The 24,748-nt window shown below is 39.9% G+C and overlaps 1 protein-coding gene across 6 annotated transcripts in view; it reads left to right on the top strand.

Annotated features, from left to right (window-relative positions):
• The window catches only part of ETV1 (ETS variant transcription factor 1), a 77,959-nt gene that overhangs the window by 45,656 nt on the left and 7,555 nt on the right, over positions 1 to 24,748 (top strand). For all 6 annotated transcript variants that reach the window (XM_030550685.1, XM_030550681.1, XM_030550683.1 and 3 more), the window contains 4 exons: positions 13,595 to 13,663; positions 14,654 to 14,722; positions 18,684 to 18,853; positions 21,302 to 21,403. In XM_030550685.1, coding sequence (XP_030406545.1) covers positions 13,595 to 13,663; positions 14,654 to 14,722; positions 18,684 to 18,853; positions 21,302 to 21,403 — 410 coding nt within the window. The remainder of the gene's footprint in view (positions 1 to 13,594; positions 13,664 to 14,653; positions 14,723 to 18,683; positions 18,854 to 21,301; positions 21,404 to 24,748) is intronic.

The raw sequence follows: 24,748 nt of genomic DNA, 5'->3' as shown, positions 1-24,748 counted from the left end.
ATTTCTTCACCCTCCCCCAAAGGAGTTCACCCCACAGTTTGGGAACCACTGGTCTAAATAGACAAGACTGACACTGAGTGGGGGAAGGGGTAGAAAACACAAGCAGTGAATAATGTGCAGACATCATGTTGGTGCCAGGATTATTTTGGTTTTTGAGGGGTGGGTGGCGATGGGGTTTATTTAGGAAGGGATTAGCTGAACTGAAAGACAAGAGAAGGGACCAGTGAGGAGGACAGAGCAGGTACAAAGTGGAGATGGGAAGGAAGGTGTGAAGGACAGGTGTGGAGAAACTGTGAGATGAGGTAGCTGGGGGCTAGAGCAAACAGTCAACTACCACAAGGCAGAGACACTCCATTCAAAACTAGAAAATATTCTCAGTGTCCCTCCATCCCATTTAAGGTGCTTCTGCTGGCTCTGGTCTCTGATCGGTTCCCTCTTTCATTTTTCCCAAAGACCACAATGCTGTGAGGAGAGGCACCATGTGGGTCCCAGTGCATCCTGAAGTGGTAGTGGGGGGAGGGTACGTCTCCTACACAGTTCTTCATTGGGACACTCTTGGGAGTGGGGTGAAGGATGGCCCTGGCTGGGGCTCATATTACTTCCTTCCTCCCCCAGTGCATCCGTACTTGCTTAAGCAGTTTCTACAGCTTCTCCTGCCAGCTTCAGTTTCTGTCCCAAAGGCCACATGGAGGCTGAGCTGAAGCCCCTTTGAAAGTTCAGCCCATAATAAATTATCTTGTATTTTCAGTGCAAATAAAAACTCATTTTAATGTCTTCTCCATGGATCCACTCACCTGACTGACCTTTGTGAGCGTGTTTTCATAGGCAAATCATTATAGTGTGCTTATTTTTAATTAGCAGATGTTAGAACACAAGCATTTACAATGTAGGGCTGTTTTCTCCTTTGTTGTGTGACAGGTAGCAGAGTAAGTGGAAAGAGAAGCTGAAAGCCATTTAATCTTTTTTTTGGTTAATTTATTTTTGGGGAGCTGATGGAGGTTCCTCTTGAAGCTGAAGTACAAGCTAGAAAGGAGCTTTAACTGCTAAGGATCAGATCAAGAGCTGAACTTTTCCATAATTGGGGGGTTGCTGAGCTCCTTGGTTTTGGTTTTCATGTACCTCTGTTCTGGACAGAGCAGCATGAGAGAGACTATCAGCACAGTTAACATGGCCATAGATAATAGAGGACTTCACAAGTCCCTTACAATCTTCAAAAGCACTGTTATTCATCTTGCTAAATTAAAGGGTTAAAGAAAGGCTCTTTTGTATGCACGCTTCATACTTGGCAAGGGAAAGGGGTCTCCTTATTGCATACTGTTACTTTAAATCTGAGGCAGTGTTAATTTTCATTTCTGTTCCAAATTTTCTTTTTGGAGCTGAAAAGGGAAATTTAATCTGAAAGAAAGATGTGCAATCTTTTACCTCTCTCTTTTTTTCACTGCCAGTGACAGAAATGTTCCATTTTAGAGTAATGACATTCAAGCAAAGTTGTTGTTTCGTTTGTAGATGAATAATTAGAGTTTTTAAAAATGTAATAGCTGTGTAACCAGTGGTCATGAAAAATTAATCTCTTGGTATCAGAAAGTATTTTTATTGGCCTTAGAATCACTGCATTTAAGTTGACACATCTGTACACTCCATAAATTGCAGTCAACAACTGTGGTCTGTTGATATTTTGTCTTGCTGCCATCTGTTCTCTAGAAACCATCGTTTTTCCATCTTTGCTAAGAGTACATTAAATAACCCCTTAGGAAACATAATGTATTTGTCACTGAATCATTGATTCCATTTTTCACCTATGGACGTTGAGGGGGGACAAATGCCAGAGTGGAAAATCTTTTTTGCATGATATTTTCTTGCAGCTCAAATAAGAATACTGAAACATATTTAAAAAGTTCATTGCAATTCACTGAAGATGTTCCTTTTGGGATGTTTTTAAAGGAGCTTCATAAAGTTCATTGCTTGTGCACTATACTATTATTCGTTGTGGAAATCTGGTGAATGAAAAGCATTATTATGGAATGATTATAACTCTATTAAAACATGACATTAATTATGACATGGGAAATGGCAGATCAATTAGTTGTAATTATAATTGCAGGTATGCAATTTCTATTGCAGAATGTTTGAGATAATGGAAAGAGAAAAAAAAAAAAGGAAAAATGTCAACAGAGCAGAAGCTCTTTCCTCCCTCCCTGCCCCTTGCTCCTCCTCCTCCTCCTCCTGGAAAATGCAGTTTCTCATATATGTTGAATTGCAACAGAAAATTTAAGTCTAAATCTTCTGGCTGTCACTTAATAGATGTATATAATATTGTACATTTTATACAGCACCTTTTAACTCAGAGGGTAAGACCCTTATCTGGTATAAATTGTCACAGCTCCGTTGAAGTCAAAGGAGCTGTGACAATTTTGCTATAACAATTTACATCTGCTGAGACTCTGCCCCAATGTGCTTTAGAAGCTGTATATATGTATATGGGCACCTCAGTGGTTCTGCTGTGTGCATGTAACTTTTTAAAACCAAGCATGCAGGTAAGTATAGATGGAGGAGTCTAGCAGCCGATGTCCGTTTTTGAAAATCTTAGCCTAATATTTTCTAGGTAGTTTCCATCAGGGCGTGACCCTATTCTTATCTTATGAAATATGACAACAGCACAGCCTAAGTGGTATACCAGGAGGTACACTGAATATGACCACAATTGTGCCTATGTATGTTTGCAATATTAAATATCTGCTTTTAAAATGACTCCTTTTACAATTCCAGAATAATATGTTTCACCTTCTACGACCAGTGAATTATTCAAAGAAAACAAATAAGTATGAGCATTGTTCATTCTGTCATGCTGCTTGCTATGCTGATGCCATACAAAATGTATTATTATTAAGGTTGCCAGTCACTTACCCTTATAAGAGAGTGTTTTTATTTCTCCATAGCTTTGCCAAACATTAACTGTTTGGGTTGCAATTTTCAATACTGGGTGTTTTCCTCAGGCTGAGTGTTTCAGCTAAAACAGCTGAAATTTTCAGCTAAAACATTTCTGAGAGAGAAAGCTAGTGAAAAATGCATTGTTTTGGCCACGTTAAAAAAAATCTGGTGATCTTTTATTTGAAAACCTCCAGCGCTTCCATGCTGTGGAACAGCGAGTTTCAGTTTGACAGGGGTGGCCTTTGAGTTACAGATGTGCCTTTGCCATCCATGTGAAAATATGCCCAAAGTTGGCCAAGTTATAAGCTTTTGAAAAAACACAGTTTATATCTCAATGGAAACGTCTTAGATTTTAGCACCTAGATTCCCCAAAGATTTTGTTAGCACTGGGCATGCAGCAGCTGGGAGGCTTTCCCTGCACTTGCAGCTCTTGGCTGCTGTTGGCCAGATTGGGTCCAAGTACTGGAACTGAGAGCAGGGAACCTATCTTTCATGTGCTCTCAATGACTCCTTTGGGCCCAGAATGAAGCTATCTGATTCATACACAGGGGGGATAAGAGCTGGACCTGCAAAGTGTGTGTGACGTTGGTGGGAGGAGGATAGGACAGGGAGATGATTGAGATAGGGAAGCAGTGAGAGATGGGGACTGGGATGTGGAGTGGGGATGGATTGGGTGTGCATGGGGACTGCGACTAAATGTCCAAGTCAGGGGCAGTGACTGGGTCTAGAACCCTGAGGGAGACTGGGACTGGCTGAGCAAAGAGATGGGGACTGAGAACCAATGGGCTGAGGCAAAGAGATGAGAGGAGATGGGGAGACGGGTCTGATTGAGACTGTAGCGGGAGAACTGGACTGGCTGGGCAAAGGAACTGGGACAAGGAGCCATAGAGAGGCAGAGATTGGATGAGTATCCCGGAGAGGGAGATTAGGACTGGGAGCCAATGGGGACAGGAAGTGGGATTGTGGGTTGTGGGGGACTGGAAGCAATTGTAGGGGAGATAAACTAATTGGATGAGTGTCCGGGGAAGGAAGGGAATGGAACTGGGATTAGAAATTTGAGGATTGGAGGCTGGGAGTGGCTAGGTGAGGATAATAGGATTGAGACAAAAATCCAGTGATTGGTCAGAGATTGGAATGGGATAGGGACAGGGTGGAAGTAGCAGGGCAGAAGGGGCAACCTTAATTCTGACGTCCTAACTTTTTGAGTGCTTGACTTTACAGCCTTAATGTTCTTTTCACATAGCTTTTTGTGCCAGGCTACAATGTTATATACATGTGTTTAAAGATAGAACAGGAACAAAATAAAACGTTTTAGACTCCTCTTCCCCCCCCCCCCATAGTGTTTGTGTCATTGTCATTTTTAAAAGACTTAGGTCAATGTGAGTGAAACTGAAAAGATTCCTTCCCATGCTTTGCTCAGCATATGTGGCCATCACTGGGGGAGGGGAGGGGGCTGGTGACATTGTTTAAATTTGGAGGCTTGCTGTGCCACACTGGTAGAGAAGCTGAATTACATTTTGAAGCAAAACGATTTTAAAATGTATTTGTTTGGGACTTATTTTATTTGCCTAGATTTTTTTTTACTTATTTGGGGTAAATAATAATTGTCTGACTCCCCCCGTCCCTATCTCCATTGCCACACCCCACCTTCATATTTTCCCAACACTGTGAAAAAGTAAATTGATAAAAATTGGGGGAAATGTTTAAAAATGAATATTGATACTATCCATCAAAATTATAAAAAAAATAAAAATTGAATTCTGCCAAGCCTAACCATATAAGTGTTAAATATTATTGCTATTCCTGTTGTTGTTTTTATTCCCTAAGGAGATTATTCCATAGTCTAACAGACTTCACAGTAATAATATTTCTTAATAATGGGCTTAAATTTTCCTTTGATCAATTTCATTCCATTGCTCCGAGTTATACCTCCTTGAATCCTACTGAACAATTCCTTGGTATTAACATATCACCTCTAAATCTTTATAGGAAGTCTGCATGTATTCTCCTTGTCTGTCTGTGTGTCTAGTTGTTGAAATCTTGCTTTATAAATTTGCTAGCTGTTAATCTTGCCTTTCCTCAAATTTGTTGTGATTTCCCTCCTTCTGTTGTTATGCTGCTCGCAACTCTGTGCTGTATTTTCTGCATAGTCTCACCAATGTTCCATAAAGTGGAACTAACACTTTCCTAGTGCTTCTGAAAGTGCAGCTCAAAATTATGTCCTTTTTATCACCATACTGTTGTGCAACAACATATATCATTTTCAGGTCAGCATCATGGCTACGGGTGAAACACTGGCCCCTTGGGAGTTTTTCCACCCTGTATTTCACCCTATATATTTTCCAGCATTGCTTCTTTTTTCCCCAGTGTCTTTCTGGGGAGATGAGCATGGTTAAAATACCTGACACTCTTGCTTCAGGAGCTTGTCTTTACTGCGTTGCTTAAGGAAATGAGCTTGGATTTCATTCTCCTGCTTAAACGCTCTGTGTAGAACTTGCCCCTAAAATGACGAGTGCACATACCCTCCGTCGGATGTGTACAACAGTGGAAAACAATGTGATGACCTAAGTGAGGAGCAGGAAATACTTGGACTTGTTGGGAGGTTGTTGTTAAAGCAGCAGATATACTGTCTCACTTGCTTTCTGGGTAGCTATTTTCCTCTAAATATTTGCTATTTCTGTCCCTAAAAAGCTAGTACCTAATCTTACTAAGCTATTCTACTTTTTCTTTATAAAATAATGTAAATCGCAGCAACATATTTCTCTCCTGTGTACAGCAAAATATCAATTGTGTATTTTTTCATTTCAAAGCAGACAACAAAAATCTAAAAAGTTGTCCTCTGGCTGCTGTTTTTCAAAGAAATGGATAAATATCCTCTAAATCTACAGTTACAGTAAGTGGCACTGGCTAATGATTTGATTTGAGAATTGAGAGTACAGTCTGGATTTACTCTTTGTGCATTAATGCAGGTCAGATGGACACAGGCTGCATTTTAAATCAGTAATGGAAGGCTGAAGCCTGTCTTAAACCAATCACATCAGCCTTACCCAAGACCGATTGATCCCTTGGGGCTGAACTCTGTGAATGCAGCTTTTATATGAATGGACTCTGTACAGCCTGAAGTTTCATTCATAAAATGGATGCTGAAGGGGGGGAAAAACAAACCCTGGAATGTCCATTTATATAGAACTAAAGAGTGTAGTGTTCCATCAGCTGCTGCTTTTGCCAATTGACTTGAAGTAATGATTAATGCTCATTGGCCCTGCCTGCATGTAACTTGACACCATTTATGGCTTTGGTGTGTTTCTAATGTATAGTGAATGAGAAGGCTACATTCTCAAATCAGAAACATAAACAGGAACTGGTTGGTCTGAATTCCATTCAAATATGTCACTTCAGCCATGCAGTGTTTGTCCAACTTAGATTTTACAGGCAGGGAACCAGGCGAGGGAGAAAAAGCAACACAGACATTTTTTGCAGTAAGCTCACAAAAAAAAAAAAAAGGAGAGAAAAAGTCCGTTTTACTTTTTTGTTGAATTTAAAGGGAAAGTTATGCTTAAACTCAAAACAAATTTTTAAGTTAATGAAAGTGATGGAAATGAATATCTGCTTTTAAAATATCCTTCAAAGACCAGATCTGTATGGAATTTAATTTCCGATTTTAATATCGGAGCCTTTGTTTTCTGTTCTGATGTATAAAGTTACATGTTGCCCAGACTATTGTCTTAAAAATATATTTTCAGAGACCAGATGTCAAGATGTTGTCATAGTGAAGCCCCATTTCACTATAGAAACTAAAGTTGGTGCATTTCAGAGGGGAAAGGAAGATATTTATTTAGAGGGGTTTTTTTAACTGTTTTCACATAGGTGTAAACTGCTTGGACTGTATCTGATGCTAGCTGATAGGTTTATGTCAGGGGTTATAGGTAAGAATTAATCTTGCCATGGTTACCTTTTAGGAAGATTTGTGTGTGTGTCATAAGAGTGTTTCTGTAATAGTGGGATACAGATGGAAAATAATGAATAATTCAAATGTAGAGCCTTGGAAAATGAAGGGAAAATGAGCCTTTCTTTGAGCCTTCCTCAAACAGGATCCTGTGAGCTCTGCACGCAGATTTAAGTCTTGCTACCACTGCTCCTATTCATGGCACCACGGTGGCACCCTGCAAACACTTGTCTGTGTGCTTAGCTTTATGCATGAGAGTAGTCTCATTGAGTGTTACGGGGTTCTGCGCAGGTGTTTGCGGGATCAGGATATAAGTGAGATTCCTGGACAGACAAGCTACAGACTGGGGCAGGGAGGAAGAGCTTACTCCGCCGTTACCACCTGTCTAATGAAGAATGAAAAAATTATTCATTATGTTTTCCACTTGGTGTGTCTTCATTTTCCAGAAAACGAAATTGCATTATAAACAATATTTTAACAGTGAGTCACCATAAATTCTGAAATTAGGTATTTTTTTTGGTGGAGTAAATACATTATTTATTTGATACTTAACAGTGCTCCTAAAATACAGAGGCTCTCATTTAACAAAATTACTTTGTTCTCTTGTGCAATATTTTGCCCAAGCCAGACAATATTGGGTTGAAGCGCTGTAGTAGAATTGTCAGATGAAAGCAATCTATGTCATTTTAAATGAAGATTTTAGAGAGAACATTAGGCATTTGTCTGAACTGCAACATGTCTACATTTTGGGTTGAATCCTGGCCCCATTCAAGACCGTACCAAATCTCACATTATGATGTTAGCAACTGATCCTCAAACAGATCTGTGTGCAAGGATATTTACGGCTGGGCAGCAAGAGTAGGGGTCCACGGGTGTATATCTGTTTGCAGAATCTGTCCCTTAAACAGCACTGTGGAAGTGCTGTCCATCTGATGAGATGTAACACCAAAGCCCTGCACATTTGTGGTACGTGAAGGTCCCAAAAAGCAAGAGGTGATCTAGCTGTATTGCAGCTGGAATTGTAGCATTCTGCCTACCAAAGTGGATAAAAATAAATAATTTTAAATATATGTATATATATATATAATTGGATTTTTTTATAAAATGCTTTTTGAGGAAAAAACCTATCTAAAGATAGTTTTAATTAAATTAATTTAATTTATTACATTATAGCTCAAAGATATCTCATCATGGCATAGGGATTATAAATTTTAATTCTATAGTATGAGACAATATATTCATGTAATGTTTATGAAAAGTTTTGTAAATGAGTTCCAATAGTTCATGGATTAGGGACCCAATCTTATGGGGTCCCATAGGCTTTTGTATAGATTGAAGAGGCTAGGACTTTTCAGCTTGGAAAAGAGGAGACTAAGGGGGGACATGATAGAGGTATATAAAATCATGGGTGGTGTGGAGAAAGTGAATAAGGAAAAATTATTTATCTGTTCCCATAATATAAGAACTAGGAGTCATCAAATGAAATTAATGGGCAGCAGGTTTAAAACAAATAAAAGGAAGTTCTTCTTCACACAGCGCACAGTCAACCTGTGGAACTCCTTGCCTGAAGAGGTTGTGAAGGCTAGGACTATAACAGAGTTTAAAAGAAAACTAGATAAATTTGTGGAGGTTAAGTCCATTCTTATGTTCTTACAGATTATTTAGGTTAATCTTTCTATCTCCCCAATTGTGCTCAGTCTAAAATATGCTATCAGAGATGCTTAGTTTTGCAGTTCTCAACCTAAATCTCCAGAGGTAACATACTTGTTAACAGCAAAAATGTTTTAAAATAAATAAATAATATAGAGAGGTGAGAAATAAGAGACTTCAGCTCTATTGTCGCTCTGCAAATTTGTGTACATAGAGTCAATCCCTTACCTCTCTTTAAAAGTACAAAATTTCAAAAAGTTCAATGAATAGAAGTTTGTTGGGGGTGGAATAGATCTGGACAAGGAGAAGTCTGGAGATAAACGTGAGAAGTGAGGGACATATGCTTGTTTTGTTAAAATATTATATGTTTGCTGTTGAAGAAAAAAAATCCAGAATACTTAATATTGTTGTTTTAGTTAAATAAAACAATTTAAATGTCTGTCTGTCTGGTGATGTCCTCCTCCTAGTAGAGCATATACTCCAAATATTAATGATTAACCTGCTGAATCGGAGATAGTTCACCTCCCAGTGACTTCATAAATATCTGCTTCAATTACCTTTGGTAAATGAAATAACCAAACACTCATTCATTTTCTGATATAGCTGTAAAACAAATCTGAAAAGTTTTTTTTCAGAATAAATCACTGTTTTAAAATGTATAGTGTGTACCTTCTGAAAATGAAACCTATGTCTATCTCTGAGTTGTGAAGAATATGTATTAAGGTTATAACGACCAACAAGAATGCACTTTTATGTAGAAATCCATGATTAAATTGAGTCTTCCTGACTAGTGATTTAAATCATAATTTAAATCATGATTTAAATCAAATCCATCCTGCTGCCTACCTAAAAATTCCCCTTATGCTTTCAGCTGATTACTGTATTCTTCTTCACCTCACACTCTAAACTGTTGGGTTAAGTTGCTGTATTAAACAGATGTTACTTTCCATCCTGGAGCTGGCTGCATTTTAGTGGTGGATGTAATGACCCTGGTGCATAGGAAGTATATTAATTTAAATTTTAAGTGCTCCTGGTTCGTACTATAAATACTATGTGCATATACATTATTATTTTATTAAAATGAGACACCGTTGAGGCTGGGAGTCCGAAAATATAACCTGTCCTAACTTTAACATTTTCTTTAACAACTAAAATTGGCTCTTGAGCCAAGAAAAGAAAAGGTGAACAGGATTCTATTGATTTTTTTCTGTCTTGCCCACTTATAACAACAGCAGGCAGAGCAGAGGGACATGATATGTGTGTCTACTTATGAAACCAAATCCAGCTAAGGATTTGGTGTATTGAGCCACAGTCATGGAAGCCTGGGATTTGACCTACATCATAGCCCTTCTTTTGAGGGTCTGATGGATTTATATTTATTTTAAAGACCAAAAGAACAGTTCAGAAGGAAATGCTGTCAGGTCAAGTTAAACGATTGGCTGTTTCTCTAGCCAAACCCCTTGAAGTTTTAGTGATTAGCTTCCATTCTTATAATAGTATCCTATCCAGTCTCAGAAGGTAAGTGAGAGAAGAATTAGAAAAGTAAACAGGAAGACAAGAGCATGGTCCCGGTGTCAATACTATCATTTTATTTACTGTGTTTAAGGAAGAAAACAGGTTTTGTCTGTGAATGGGGTCTATTGATCAAAGCGAGAGACTTGTTTGCAGGCTCAATATAAGTGACTGCCACTTGTGGCAGAATCACATCTTTGCTTCCTTGCTTTGTGTTTTTTGTACAGAATTTAATCCCCGCTGTGTTATCGTTTTCACCAGGCCCTTATCTGCTATGGGTTGTAAAGAAGTGTGAACCAGAAGATCTGCCCCTTTTAGAGCAATGGAGCTCAGTGGCAGAGTATTTCTTCCAGGAAAGCTAGAACTTCAGGTTTCTGATAGAACTCTCATTTTGTCCCAGAAATCCATTTATTCTGGGATAGGTACTAAATCATTCAGGGCTAGATTGCAATTTTGCAGCCTGCCCTAAGTGAGGGTTGCTGTGGAGAGCTGCACTGTGCCAGGAGGAGACCTGAGAATGAATTGTGATTCAAATTCTCAGTTCCTCCTCTTCTTCTCCCTTGCTCTGAGGGAGGAAGAAGTTACTTCACCCTTTCTCGTGGCAACCTTACTTTCCCCTGTGCAGCGGGTCAACTACTCTGTGGGAGACGGTGGAGCTAGAATGCTTCCCACTCTGCCTACTTCTTCACAGCAGGGAGTATTGGGGGCAAGTAGCCCTTGCTGTCCTCATCTCCATCAGAGTCAAGGTGTGAGCAGTGGACTTCGAGCACTGAGTCATTCCGCTTGTGTCTGTGACAGCCCCTCAGGTTGCCGCATATTAATATGAGAGTTGTGCTAAACAAGAAGGATCAAATCCCTTCCCTGTTTGTATAGAATCCAGTATGAGCTGTTCAGATAGGACCTGACCTTGCGCGCACTGGAGTTAGTAGTTGATTTCCCTGTTTTCAGTAGGAGGAAGATTGGGTTCTTACTTTGTACTTCTTGATGAAGGCACAGCATAGTTTATCAAGTTCCTCCTTGGCATTCCCCGAAGAACAGGTTTTGCTTCAGTCTCTGGATCATATATTTTAAAGTAACACTTACTGGGGGGTGAATGGTGTCAGAAGAATACAAAATAAGGCTAGTTTCACTATTTTAAGACGACTGCTCTATTGCTCTTAGGGTTAAGGGAGACCAGCATGACCTCGGAGTGTTCCAGATTAATAGCACTCCTTATGCATCCTTACTTTTTCACTGGACTCTGCCCTTCGTAAGGTGACATAATTTTATAATGTGAGCTAAGAATGTGCCATATGTCAGTTGCATATCCAGAAGCCAGGCATATTTATTTAATATCTGTAAGCTGCTAAAAGATCTGAAGGTGATACAACCAGTTCACCTCAGCTACTTGCAGTATGCCCTGAAAGTAGCTCCATGCCTTTGCGCTGATGCATTTATCTTCTTGAGACCATAATTTAACAAGAAAATACACAATTGCTCTGAAATTTCTGCTCTAAAATGTTTGCTTTTGAAGTAACTCTGCTTAGCTAGTTAAAATACTTCTGGATCTTAGTTAAGCATTTAGTAAATTTAAAACTGCAATGTTAAATTTCATTGGTTGGAGTTTTTATTAGATAAGGTTGAAATGAAAGCAGCAGGCAATTTAATTAGGAGTAATTTTTCTGGGCAAGTCATTACTTTGATGAACTTCAGAGCAATGTTTATGGCTCCTAATTAACCATGTTAGTCATTTGATTGAATAATCACTTTGGAAATGTTTCTACAATTTGATTAGAGTCTGACCCACTCTGATAGTCATAAATTAACTGATAGCACTTTAGAATAACAAGACTTTAGTTACTTTATGAGGAATAGACTCTTCTCTGCTATATTTTTCAGTCCTCTGTGGAATATTTAATCTTAGAGTACGGTTGCATTTAAATAATGTTGGTACAAACAAGACTTGTCTTAAAAAAAAAGTCACCAGATGTTAATTATAATTGATTTTGGCGCACAAGAGATATTACCAAGGTTGGCTAAAAACACAATTGTATTGATAGCTACATGCACAGCTCCGTTGTGTTGTCAGTTAGATCATTTTGCAAGAGCCAGCATCATGAGTTGCAAATAGGTTTTGTTGCCAATATTAGTGAATTTTTACCTAAAATAGAAAATAACATCTGTTTCAATTCTCAAGCTTCCTCCTTTTACATAGATTCTTTTTCCGTTTGCTTACAATCTAATCTGTTTGGTAACCTGAGTGATTCTTTGCTTGTGAACCACTGCTTGCAGCTTTGACTTCTGGTTTACAAAATTACACTTGACCTATCTGAACATTGAATCACTGATTCCTGTGATTACTCAGAATAGTTGTAAAAGATGCTTGAAATACTAGAGCCCAAGGAGACAAGTACTGAATGCTTGATAGGGAAAACAAGAAATAAAAGAGGGATGGGGCTTTCAGACGGTTGGAGGAAACTTATTATTATCCTGTGCTGTGCTTGCTGTGGGAATTCAGTATAGAACCTCATTTTCTTATCCTGCCAAGCCCTTGATACTCATCACCAGTCAGTGAACAGTGAAATTTAGAATTGCGTTCTGAAAAGGGGTTGTAGACCATGTTAGAAGAATAATGTCCGTCTCTCCTGACCTCTCTTTGCATCTCTTCCAGAGTCATGTGTTATAAGATTGCATGGCTTAGGGTAGGAGTTTATCACAAGATCAAGCAGACTTTCTTAAGCAAGACTTTTGGTATTCAATAGGCAGGTTAAAAAAATGGACTAGAAGGGCAGCCATTTGTGGTCTGGTTTGTTTGCATGGGGCATAACTAGGGATAGAGTCAAGTGAGGGGAAAATACAAAGATGGGTGTCTGCACAGAGCATACCATTTTAATTAGTATTGTTTGGCTTTCTCATTCTTCTTCCAGGCTTAAAGAAACATTGGCAACATAGATAGTAGAAATTATAAACTCTATATGCATTTGTATTGCCTTAAAAGTGCACAATGCTGTAAAAACGGTAACCAATACCACTGAATTCCTTACACATGTTCTAAAGTGTCCTAACAGTTAGAGAAAATGCCTTTACACTTTCAGAACTTGGAACCCAGGCTCAGAAGCATTCCCTGTGATAATTATGTCATATTTTGTGGTTTATTAGTCTCTGCTATGATTGGCGAGCTATTGATTTCAAAATCATTGCTATGTCAGTTTGGTTACCAAAAGACCTAGATGCATAAGTGTGGGGTTTAGAAAATTAATTCTGACTTGTGTATTTTGGTCTGTAATCACACTGAAATGTGATTGTCATGGGAGTTGACCTTTAACAAGGTTAATGACGATAAAAATTTGAGTTCAAGTGCCTGTGTTAGACAAGATCAGTGTTCCACACAGTATGGTTTTCTTTTTTGCCATGCTTTGTGCATGCTGCTCTGAAATGCTAACTATGTGTTGACAGGTTCCCGCTCGCTGTGACTTATGTCCCTTTCTGTTACTCTTCTATCTGTAGCCTGTCTCATTGATAACCTGCACACTTTCAATTCCAGACAGTCTTTTGACTAGCGTTGTCTTCTCCTTTCAGAAGTGCCTAGCTGCCATTCCATTTACATGAGGCAAGAAGGCTTTCTGGCTCACCCAAACAGAACAGAAGTTAAGTTTTCTATTTTGTATGTCACTTTTGTACAAGAGAAACTTTTGGGCACGGGCAGCTCTATGTATTTTGCTCCCCCAAGCATGGCAGTCAGGTGGCTTTCGGCGGCATGCCTGCGGGAGGTCCGCTGGTAACACGGATTCAGCGGCTTGCCTGTGGGAGGTCCGCCAGTCCCATGCCTTCAGCGTGCCCATTGCCGAATTGCCGCCCAATCTGTGGAACCATTGGACCTCCCGCAGGCATGCTGCCTAAGGCAGCCTGACTGCTGCCCTCATGGCAACCGCCAGGCTGCCCCCCCGTGGCTTGCTGCCCCAGGCACACTCTTGATGCGCTGGTGCCTGGAGCCACCCCTGCTTTTGGTATTTTTTTAGTGGAGAAATTTGGAGATCACATGATGAATTATTGTGCTGCTTGGAAAACTCCATCCTCTGCTGCCCCCTGCTCTATCCCTGTGTTTTTGATGTGCCAAATCATTGCAACCTATACTAGTACCAAAGGTTCGATAGGATTCAAGCAGCTGAAATGTGGACTTGCTCAATATTCTTTCCAATGGCACTAGCTCTTGAATGAGCACTTCTCATAAATTTGCCTCCCTGAGTCCATCCTGGTAAAATGCTGCTCCCCAGTCTGTTGGTTTGACAGTCTCAGTCACCTGTTAAGGAACCTAGCTAATGCGTTAAAGTTTGCAGTGCTGTTTTAAAAATCTCTTTGGATTCTCTTTGGGCCTGATCCTGCACCCATTTAAAAGTGGCAGACCTCAGACTTCAGTAGGTGAAGGTTTGGGGCCTTTGTCAAAATGAAGTTTGTTAGTGCACAGTAAAGGCATTTAATATATCTAATGAAAGTAGTCCATAACTAGAAGAAATTACCAGTAAAAGACAGATATTTTGCTTCCCAGTCTTCTGCTTTAACATATATTTTAAGACAGTATGCAATGTGTTTTCTCCCTTCATTACATTTAGCAAATAACCTCTCCTCTTCAATTTACAGGTTGTATGTATGAAAAGGGACCTAGACAGTTTTATGATGACACTTGTGTTGTTCCAGAGAAGTTTGATGGTATGTATTCCATATTTCTGGTTTTTTTCCTGGTGTGGGGAGTTTGAAAGGGAGTTGTTGATCAAAAAGGTCAGTAACATTCCAATTTAAGATTCCTTAACACATCATTTGCAGTGCACCCAACCAAAACTGACCTCTGCCTCTTGAAACCAAAGTCACCTTTTCAATAGGATGTCAGTCCATTTTTGCTAGTGAGAGATTCTGTATCCGAGATATGTTAGAGAAGCACAGTTCTGGCTGTGCTGAGAAGTAAAGGAGGATTTCCATTGCACTGATGATCACATACAGCTTGTTATTAGAGATTTATTGAAAACTGATCCTGTAATTAACAAAGCAGAACAGAAAGCAGCTCCTCTGGATTTACTGATGACTAATGCAGCCTGTTGTGTCTCATTGTCCATGAAGAATTGAATTATTGAACATAAGTGCAACAGAGCAGTTCGGGGTTTGATGTATTTTTTTTTCTTTTTTTGTCTAGAGAGATGTCTGTATTAAACCTTGTGCTACTTGGTAGTTGTTGAAAAGGGTTCGTACCAAAAGAATTTCCTTTTCGTAGTACTGGCCATTATAACAAACATTTTCCAAAGATGAGTAATGTGGTCACGTCAGATAAAATAGCCCAAAGTCATCTCAGTATATGGATTTCCTGGTGCAACTCTTATTTACTATAGTTCTGTACCATTGTAACCAAAGGCATAATTAGGCCAAGTATGTGATAGTCTGCAACTTTGGGTAAGTGATTTGCAGACTGAACAGCTAATTGATTTACAGGAGAACCTCAGAGTTATGAACTGACCAGTCAATCACATATTTGGAACCAGAAGTAAGCCGTCAGGGACACCCCCCGCCCAAGTAATACAGTAGGGTACTGTGTTAAACGTAAAGTACTACAAAAATGAAGGGGAAGCAGCATTTTTCGTCTTCATAGTAAAGTTTCAAAGTTAAGTCAATGTTCAGTTGTAAACTTTTGATGGACAAACCGTAACATTTTGTTCAGAGTCAGGAACATTTCAGAGTTACGAATAACCTCCATTCCCGAGTTGTTCGTAACTCTGAGGTTCTAGTGTAGTTGCTGCTTTGGCTTAGTCTCTGTACATCCACCTTTGCTTGTTTAATAGGATTGAGTGGCTGTCCTTCTGATAAGTTGACTGTGAAAGGCTCTCTGAACATTGTTTAATGCAGTTTGGAGAGCTCCAGTTTGTCCCTAGGACATTTGTGCGTGTTATCAAACCTTTGCATGTCTAACCCACTGGTTACATCTGCTTATGAATGGGAGGCCCTCAAATTAAGATTAACCTGGAGAATTACATAGCTTTGAAACTGAGGTGCCACCAGCATATCAGAGCTGATGTGGAATAGCAAGAAGTAAATGGAGGATTCTGAATGCTATTAGACCTAAGCTCTGATGATTGCTAAATCCAGCACTATATTGTCATGGGGTTGACGCTTTCACGGAAGGAATGGTTTTACTCACAGTCACCCTTGTACTCTGGGTGATGGAATGTAAGCTAATTGTGTTTTTATATAGCACATCAACTCAGATCTTTATTTCTAAACAAGAAACGTTATGTGTCTGGTCCTACTTCCATGGACACTGGTGAAATATTCCTGTTTACAACCCTGGAGCAGGGTTGGGCCCTCTGTTTCTTTACTTCATGAAGTTAAAATTATCTATAGGAGCAATATCCATTTATTTCATTCCTGAACAGCTGCACATTTTATTTTTAAAAAATAAGAATCGAAAGTTGGAGCAGATTGCTTCAAAAATAAATGTTTGAAATACATATACTCTTCCAAGAGAAACAGCTGACTTGAAGTAAGTGGACAGTGCAGTGCTCGTCACAAGATCAGAATCAGGTCTATGCTGATTGTGTGATACGTATCTCTTCACCCTTGTTGCCTGTAATCCCTCATAACTCAAGCCTGACCCCAGAAGTACAGTACCTTCCCTCTTAACTTGTGTCTATTTAATTTTAAAATTAATTTTAATAAAACTTTTAGAATATGTGTGTTTGTACATGCTTCTAATGTGGTGAGAGCAGAGATGTGAGCACAATCACCCATTGTTCTAAAAATGATATTGGCTCTTCATTGCATGTGGCCCATAGGGTAAAAGTGGGATATATCCAGCAATGTACCTAAAGTTTAGGGGCTAGATTCTCTACTGTTTCTGTTGAAATCAGTGTATATCTCTCTGCCAGCTTACACTAACTAAGAATCAGGTCCTCAGTAATACTGCACTTACTGTTTACATGTTACTCAACTATAGTTAGAAGACAGATCTTGTCCTTGAAAAATAAGTGGTTGCAGGATCAGGATTTAACTTAAATCTAAGAGCCAGGTTTTTTTTTGCCAACTATTGCCTTAGTGTTCTTTCCTTTTTATAAAAGGCTGTATTCTGTTTGTAATGCTCTTATTCTTTTGACTACATTGAGCCCTTCTATAATGGCAATGAGGCTCTCCTTACGCTTTTGGTTAATGTAAAATCCTGACTTCCATCGCTAGACAGACAAGGTGGGTGAGGTAATAGCTTTTATTGGACCAACCTCTGTTGCTGAGGAAGAAAAGCTTTTGAGTTACACAGAGCTCTTCTTCAGGGCTGAGAAAGGTACTAAGAGTGTCACAGCTAAATACAAGATCAAACAGATAGTTTGGCATAAGTAGTTAGCCCATATTCAAAGGGACCATGCAACAGGTAGTGGCCCGTTAATGCCACTGTAGTCATAGAACAAAAAGGGGGATTAGTGGGTCACAGATTGTTGTAGTAAACCATAAATTCAGCGTCCTAAATGTTCCCATAGAATAGGTGCTTACTAATTATGCTAAACTGTTCCATCTTGTATTTAGCTGTGACACCCTTAGTACCTTTCCCAGCCCTGAAGAAGAGCTCTGTGTAACTCGAGAGCTTGTCTCTGTCACAAACAGAAGTTGGTCCAATAAAAGGTATTACTTCACCCACCTTGTTTCTCCCAATATCCTGGGACAGACACGGCTACAGCAACGCTGCATTCAGGTCAGGCTGCTTGGCAAAAGTTGCTGTTCTGGTGGTGAAGTGGAGAATCGAGTTTTACCAGTAGACCGAGGATTGCTGTCATCATTAGCAGAAACAAAATCTCTGTTCTAGCCCCAGACCTTTTAGCTAATGTTATTTCCCTGAGTTGTTCAGTAGAAATACAATTTAAAAAAAGCAAACACACAGTATGAGTGTAACAGTGTTTCATTACCAATTTGTGCAGAGCAGTTAGCAAAATGTTGTTTATTTGATAGATTTCCCTGGGTCTGAAATTTAAGCAAAAATAACTTACTGCTCTTTAAGGAGAAATGCTAATCTCATCTGTAGGTTTGAGTAAATTATAAAGCATGCTAAAAATGAACTATCTTGTATGCAAGTCCAATATGCCACAGAGGAACTCACATATCTGCAGGATTTGCATGCCTATACATAAAGCCAATGCTGTTTAAGTTCAAGTCAAATGCTCTGTCAAATTTCCCTTAGAAGTATTTGCATGCAAAAGAAGTTTCAGTCAGTAGGGTTTTGCAGCTATATGAAGCATAAATTACATTTTCAAAATGGGGGCTGTGCAAAGTATTGTATACAAATGAAATTCTTCAGGCATTGGAGTTGTTTACAAAAACAGTTCATGCTCTTTCAGATAAAGGGTATTGCAAAATGTTGTTTGCTAGTGAGATTTGCATACATCAGAGTTAGATGAAAAACAACGAAGACTGACATGACGTGTGACTAAGTTTAGGGAATCTACTTTTTTGTTTTAATTTGCTAGTAAATTACCTGTATGAGTGTATTATATATAATAAGCAAGAAGAAGGGAAGGTAGTATATGCAGGCTTGTAAGGTGATAAGGATTTGTTTTGTACAGTTTTACAAACTGTAGTGGTTGGTTTGGCATTTCATCAAACTAATTGATCACTGATGAATATTTGACATTTTGTGTGTGTGTAGGTGACATCAAACAAGAGCCAGGGATGTACCGTGAGGGACCCACATATCAGCGGCGGGGCTCACTTCAGCTCTGGCAGTTTTTGGTAGCCCTTCTTGATGACCCATCAAACTCTCACTTCATTGCTTGGACTGGCCGAGGCATGGAATTCAAACTGATCGAGCCAGAAGAGGTGGGTGTGGAAGTTTGCTGTTTGAAGGACAATACATCTCAAAATAGATTTATGCATCCTACAAATTAATTGTATTCCTTTTCTGGAGAGATGCAAAGTTTACTTAGGTAATATAGGGAGGACAGGTACTGTACATGCTGGTAGGTTTAGAAGAGGTACACATTATTTTAAGTGTCTTGATTCAACTAATCATGCACAGACAATCACTAAAACAAATGGAAGTTAAGTACCATATTTCAAAATACTCAGCACTGACAGTTGGAGGCCAGATTTTCAGATGAATTACATGGAAAATAATGGGAGCTACTGGGTGCTGAACGCTCTTGAAAATGTGCTCCCCCGCCCCCATGTGTCTATGAAATGCAAGGTTATTAACCCCGTCTCTTCGAATTGAAAAATGCTAAGGTAAATTTGAAGGGCTCGGGCACTGGCATGGGAAGTCCAAAGGCTCTGGCTAGAATTTTGAAAGAAGCTTAAGGGAGATGGGCATCAAGCTTACATTCAATTTCAGTAGGAATTAGACACCTTTGAAAATCCTCACCCATGTGCCACCAGCTCAGGCTCCAATCCTGGAAACGCTTCTACACATGCATAGTTCAATTGAAATCAGGATTGGTCAAGAGTGTAACGTTACTCACATGCATAAATATTTGCTGAATGGAGGCTTAAATCGTGTGGAACAGAAGCAACAGGAATAAATAATAGGCTGTTTTTATAAATAAACTTTCCTTTCACTAGCTAGAGTATGAACCATTCTACATCCTCCCTGCCCACAAAACAGAAAATCTGGTTGTGTGAGTTCAGTAAAATACTTGTGCTGATATTTTGATCAGTGCAATCACAAAGTGATGTGATTGGTTTAAAACTACGCATGGGGATGAGGTATGTGGAGGTGGGTGGGGATTAGAATGAACGTTCTGTTTTAGGACTCACTCCCAACTGCAGGTAAGAAGCACACAGTGCAGTTTAGGAGAGGTGCAAGGTTGTTTTTGCGTGCGCGCACACACACACACACACGCCCTCAACTAGGCCTGTTGTTGCCAGGCATAATTTAAGATGGTTTTCATTTGGCCCTCAATTATATCAGCTTCCCACAGCTCCAGCTGGCGGTTAGAGCAGTCAAGGATCGGCAGGTTGTAGCTATGTCCTCCATCCTCCAGATATGGCCCCTACGGTAGCAGTACGGAGGGGTTTTCATAGGAGCGTCTATGCTGGTTCTGCTCCATTCAAGTGTCCCTCTACACTGGGATGATCTTCACACTCAGCTGCCAACAGATTCTACCTCCAGTTTAGCTGGTCATTGAAAATGGTTGTGTCGCATCATGGAAATTGGCTCTTTAACTGTGTCGGTTGATTTGATGGTGAAAGTTTTCAAGCCCTATAGCACACTATGTGTATGCATTGGTGTTAAGAAAGTTAGATGACCGTTAATTTCTATTTCTTTTGTGGCCTGATCCAAAACCCACTGAAGTCAATGGAAGGACTCCCTTTGATTTCACTGGATGACATAACAGGCCCATGAAATGTATTTTCATCAACTTCCTTTAGAGTTCACAAGCTCCTGCTGCTTATGCCTCATGTGGAGTAACATTCCAGCAAATAATTGTGATTTCACAAACAGTGGATTATGACCTCAGGTGGAGAATGAGTAAGAAAAAGCCTGCTTTCACGGAAGTATGTCTGGTAATAAAACAAGAGGCATAAAGACAGACACAAAATAAAGATGACTGCAGCAGGCATATCACTCTCCATTGAGTTGCTTTCATAGATTTCCATGAGTTGTCTGCATTTCATCTAAAAATAAATAAACAGGCAGGTTCTAAGGTGTGGTTTGTGCTGCCTGTGTTTGATATTAGTCTTTTTCACCAAGCTGGTTATCCAACAAGTTCTAGTATCAGAATAGGGTTTTTTAGTTTCTCTGCCTTCCTCGCCTATAGTAGCATGTGCATGGGGAAAGGTGGTTTTCTTTTATCCTGTATCTTCTAATAGCCTCACTACTGTGACTATTACAGCAGCAATCTGTATGACTTCCTGAACTGAAGTGGAAAGGTTTTGTGTGATATACAGTGCTCCAGTAACAAAAATGATACAGGAAAAGCGGGAAGCTCATCTACAAAGCAGCATGAAGAAGAGTTTTCTTCTTGGCTTTGGGAGGCTCGGTCCACCCACTCTTTAAATGTGTTTATCTTTATTTCTTTTCATTTTTTAAAAATTAAGCTACCATATTGACAAATAAAAATGCCTGTTGTCATGTTATAGTAAAAAGATTACATGTGTGGTTTAAAAATCATACCGGGACACAGGAAATTCAGATATCATACCAACCTTTTCTCCTCTTTGTATGCCTCCCACCTGCAGTGGTTGTTTATGTATAAAAAAATAATCTGATGCTAAGGTCTGCTTGTTAAATGCATTTAACAAATCACTGCTAATCCATTTCTGTGGCAGGTGGCCCGTCGCTGGGGGATTCAGAAAAATAGACCAGCTATGAACTATGATAAACTTAGCCGTTCACTTCGCTATTATTATGAGAAGGGAATCATGCAAAAGGTGAGCAGCTAATGCAGCATTAAATTTCACTGGAATGTTGCACATTCATCCATAAGTCATGCTATAAGAAGGAACACTGGTAATTGCGTTACTCAAACAGGTTTTTCACTCTTTTGGACATAAGCTAAGGTTTTGTATTTTACATGCTACAGTCTGTGTCTACTGTGTGTCGGGGGGGGATGGTACACATATAACTATTACACTGTGTTAATGTGTCATTGTGTGTATGTATGTTTTCTGATCATAAACATTGAGCTGATCATGATGCAAGGACAAAAACTAGCATGCAAAAAATAGCTGAAGGGATGCCTGTGGGACCCAAGAGAGGCAAAGTACAGAATCCACTCTGGATAGTGCTTTTCAGATCTAAATTACCTGTCCAGCAAACAGATACTTTAGTAACTGCAAAATAGAAGAATCATCAATAGTTACAATATTATTGGTTCAGTATCACAGTGATAGTGATTTTTAATGGATTCTGAAATGTAATATAAAAACCATACTGACAAATACTTAATATTTAAAATAACTGATGTGCAATAGTGTGGTCCCAGTGACAAACCATTCCCATATTCCTGTGGACTTGATTGTATCTGAAGTTGTTACGTGCATTCAACTCAGAAGTCAATAGGAGTTCCCTGCTTGCAGCAGCTGCTGAATCAGGCTCTTGTGTTCCTTGATGTTACCAGAGACCCTAATTATCTCCTTGCATTACTTGCTTCCTTATCTATTATTCACATTAACTTTGTGAATCCACACAGCTAACAAGTTTAAACCTGGAATCAACACTGTGCAATCCAGTGATCTGAGCGTGCTTTTACAACTATGAAGTACAACACTTGTGTTATTGCAGCATTCAGCTTATGAGATCACGCGTTCCAAAGATGGGAAGTTTCAAAGTCAGGAACTGATTCTGTGAAGTACTAAGATCCAGGTTTTTAAAGGTGTTTAGGTGCCAAAATATAAGGGTAGGCACTTTGGCCTAGATCCTCAGGTGTGTTTAGGCATCTAACTTCCATTGATTCCAATGGCAATTTGGTGCCTAAATAACTGAGGATTGTGCATAGGCATCTTAGAAAATCCCAGTAGGTGACTCTCCATATATTTAGGTGCCTAAATACCTTCACATATCTGACCATAGTGCCTCTTGTGAAGGTTCGAGAGCCCTCAGCTTCCAGTTAATTCAATTCAGCATCTCACAGGAGGTGCTCAGCACCTGCTTCCCTAGAGTGGGCCCATAAGCTGCTGCAGCAGGGTTAAGTCGCCTGCATTGCACATCCTGTCTGTTTTACAGTATCCATTAATAACCACGACTAACTTTCATATTTTACAAGCAAAGATGGATAGGACACTTTACTTAGCCATGTTGTGCAGAAGATAACATAATTGAACAAACGTCACTTTTGGAATTTCCAGACTTCTGACCCTTTGAGCTCACTCCATTAATTTGTGCTAGCTTTTAGCGTTTACTTTGTAGGTGTTTCCGGTTTTTTTCCAGGGGAAGAGAAGAAAAGGCAGTTGGCCCAAACAATTTATAAACTTGCTTTCCCAGCAAAGCTTGTATAGTCCTAGCTTAGACTGTGCACTTTAATGGCTCGGCCAGTGGAGCATATTAGTTTCTTCCTCGTCTGCTATTGGTCCACTTAGTACAGTTTGCAAGCCTTTCTGGCAAGTAACTAGCTAGCCACTTACCTAACTGCACATATGTGCATTGTGCTTTTAAGATGGTGCCTGGGGCAGCCCTCGCTGGAAATGCCAAGGTCAGGGCAGACTGCAAAAGGGAGAGCAGATACTTCCAAGACTGGTGGGTAACACTGAAGGTGAACTCCCCAGCCAGTCACAAACTGTGCTTCTGATCCCCTACACTGGTTATCAAGAAGCAAGAAAAGAAATCACACAGCCCTCTTATTGTATTCCAGTTCCCTGGCTCCCAATCACGCCTAAGTCCTGTACAGTGAGAAGTTATTTAAAAACTTTGTTCACTGTACAAAATGTTCTTCTGACGCCAAAGGGTCAGCCACATTACCCAGTCAGTATAAGTTTGGATCTTACCCAAAATACCACACTGCCAGCCAATCCTTCAGTGTGTAAAACTAAAGGTTTATTATAAAGAAACAAAAAAGAAAAAGAAGCGAGATGTTAAATGATAAAACAGTCACATACATGCAAAGTCTGTATATCAGGTTCCAAGCAGTATTGATGAGTTTGCTGGCTTGAAAATCCCTCTGGAACACATCCACATAGCTTGGATGGGTCATTTGGTCCTTTGTTCAGAGCTTCAGTTTGTAGCAAAGTTCCTCCAGTGGTAAGAAGCAGGATTGAAGACAAAATGTAGAGGATGCAGCTGCCTTTTATAGTCTTTTGCCATGTGGCCTGTGCTTCCTTTGTTTCAAACACAAGCTGCCGAGCACATGGCTTGAAAGCCTTAGGGTATGGCTACATTTGGAATTTCAAAGCGCTGCCCCGGCAGCGCTTTGAAGTGTGAGTGTAGTCGGAGCGGCAGCACTGGGAGAGAGCTCTCCCAGCGCTGCATGTAAACCACATCCTTTACGGGTGTAGCGTGCAGCGCTGGGAGCCGCACTTCCAGCGCTGCCACCCTGATTACACTGACGCTTTACAGCGCTGTATCTTGCAGCGCTCAGGGGGATGTTTTTTCACACCCCTGAGCGTGAATGTTGCAGCGCTGTAAAGTGTGAGTGTAGCCATGGCCTTAGAGTTCTGTCCGTAGGCATGTCCGCTGCATCCTTGCTGAGTCATAGGGTATATCCCTTGCCTTCTCTCAATGGGTCAGTTGTATAGCTGATGGTCCTTAATGAGCCATCAAGCAGGCTAAGCTGTGCTGCTGCCAAACTGTCTGGAGATGTCACCCAGAAGCATAGCACAAGTTTTGAAATACATACATACATACATATCTGTAACCCAAAATATAACGGTGATACAAACATATAAATGAGATGATCATATATGGCAAATTATATAACATTTTTGCAGATATCTTACATGGCATATCTGGTATAACTCCTTGCAATTTTACAATATTGGTATTCATAATATCCTCAAGTGTCCCCCAGATTCCATACAGTGTCACAGGTATGCCTCCACTAGAGTTTTTTGAACAGTACTTAACAATGTTTGTAAAGACTCATAGACTCATAGATTCTAGGGTCGAAAGGGACCAATGTGATCATCTAGTCCGACCCCCTGCGCAAAGCAGGCCACAGAACCCTACCCATCCACTTCTATAACAAACCCCTAACCTATGTCTGAGTTATTGAAGTCTTCACATTGTGGTTTGAAGACCTCAAGCTGCAGAGAATCCACCAGCAAGTGACCCATGCTCCACGC

This window comes from Gopherus evgoodei, chromosome 2 (assembly GCF_007399415.2).
Source record: "Gopherus evgoodei ecotype Sinaloan lineage chromosome 2, rGopEvg1_v1.p, whole genome shotgun sequence".
Lineage (NCBI taxonomy): Eukaryota > Metazoa > Chordata > Testudines > Testudinidae > Gopherus > Gopherus evgoodei.
The sequence above is the reverse complement of the archived record's forward strand: the minus strand, read 5'-3'. Positions and strand labels throughout refer to the sequence as shown.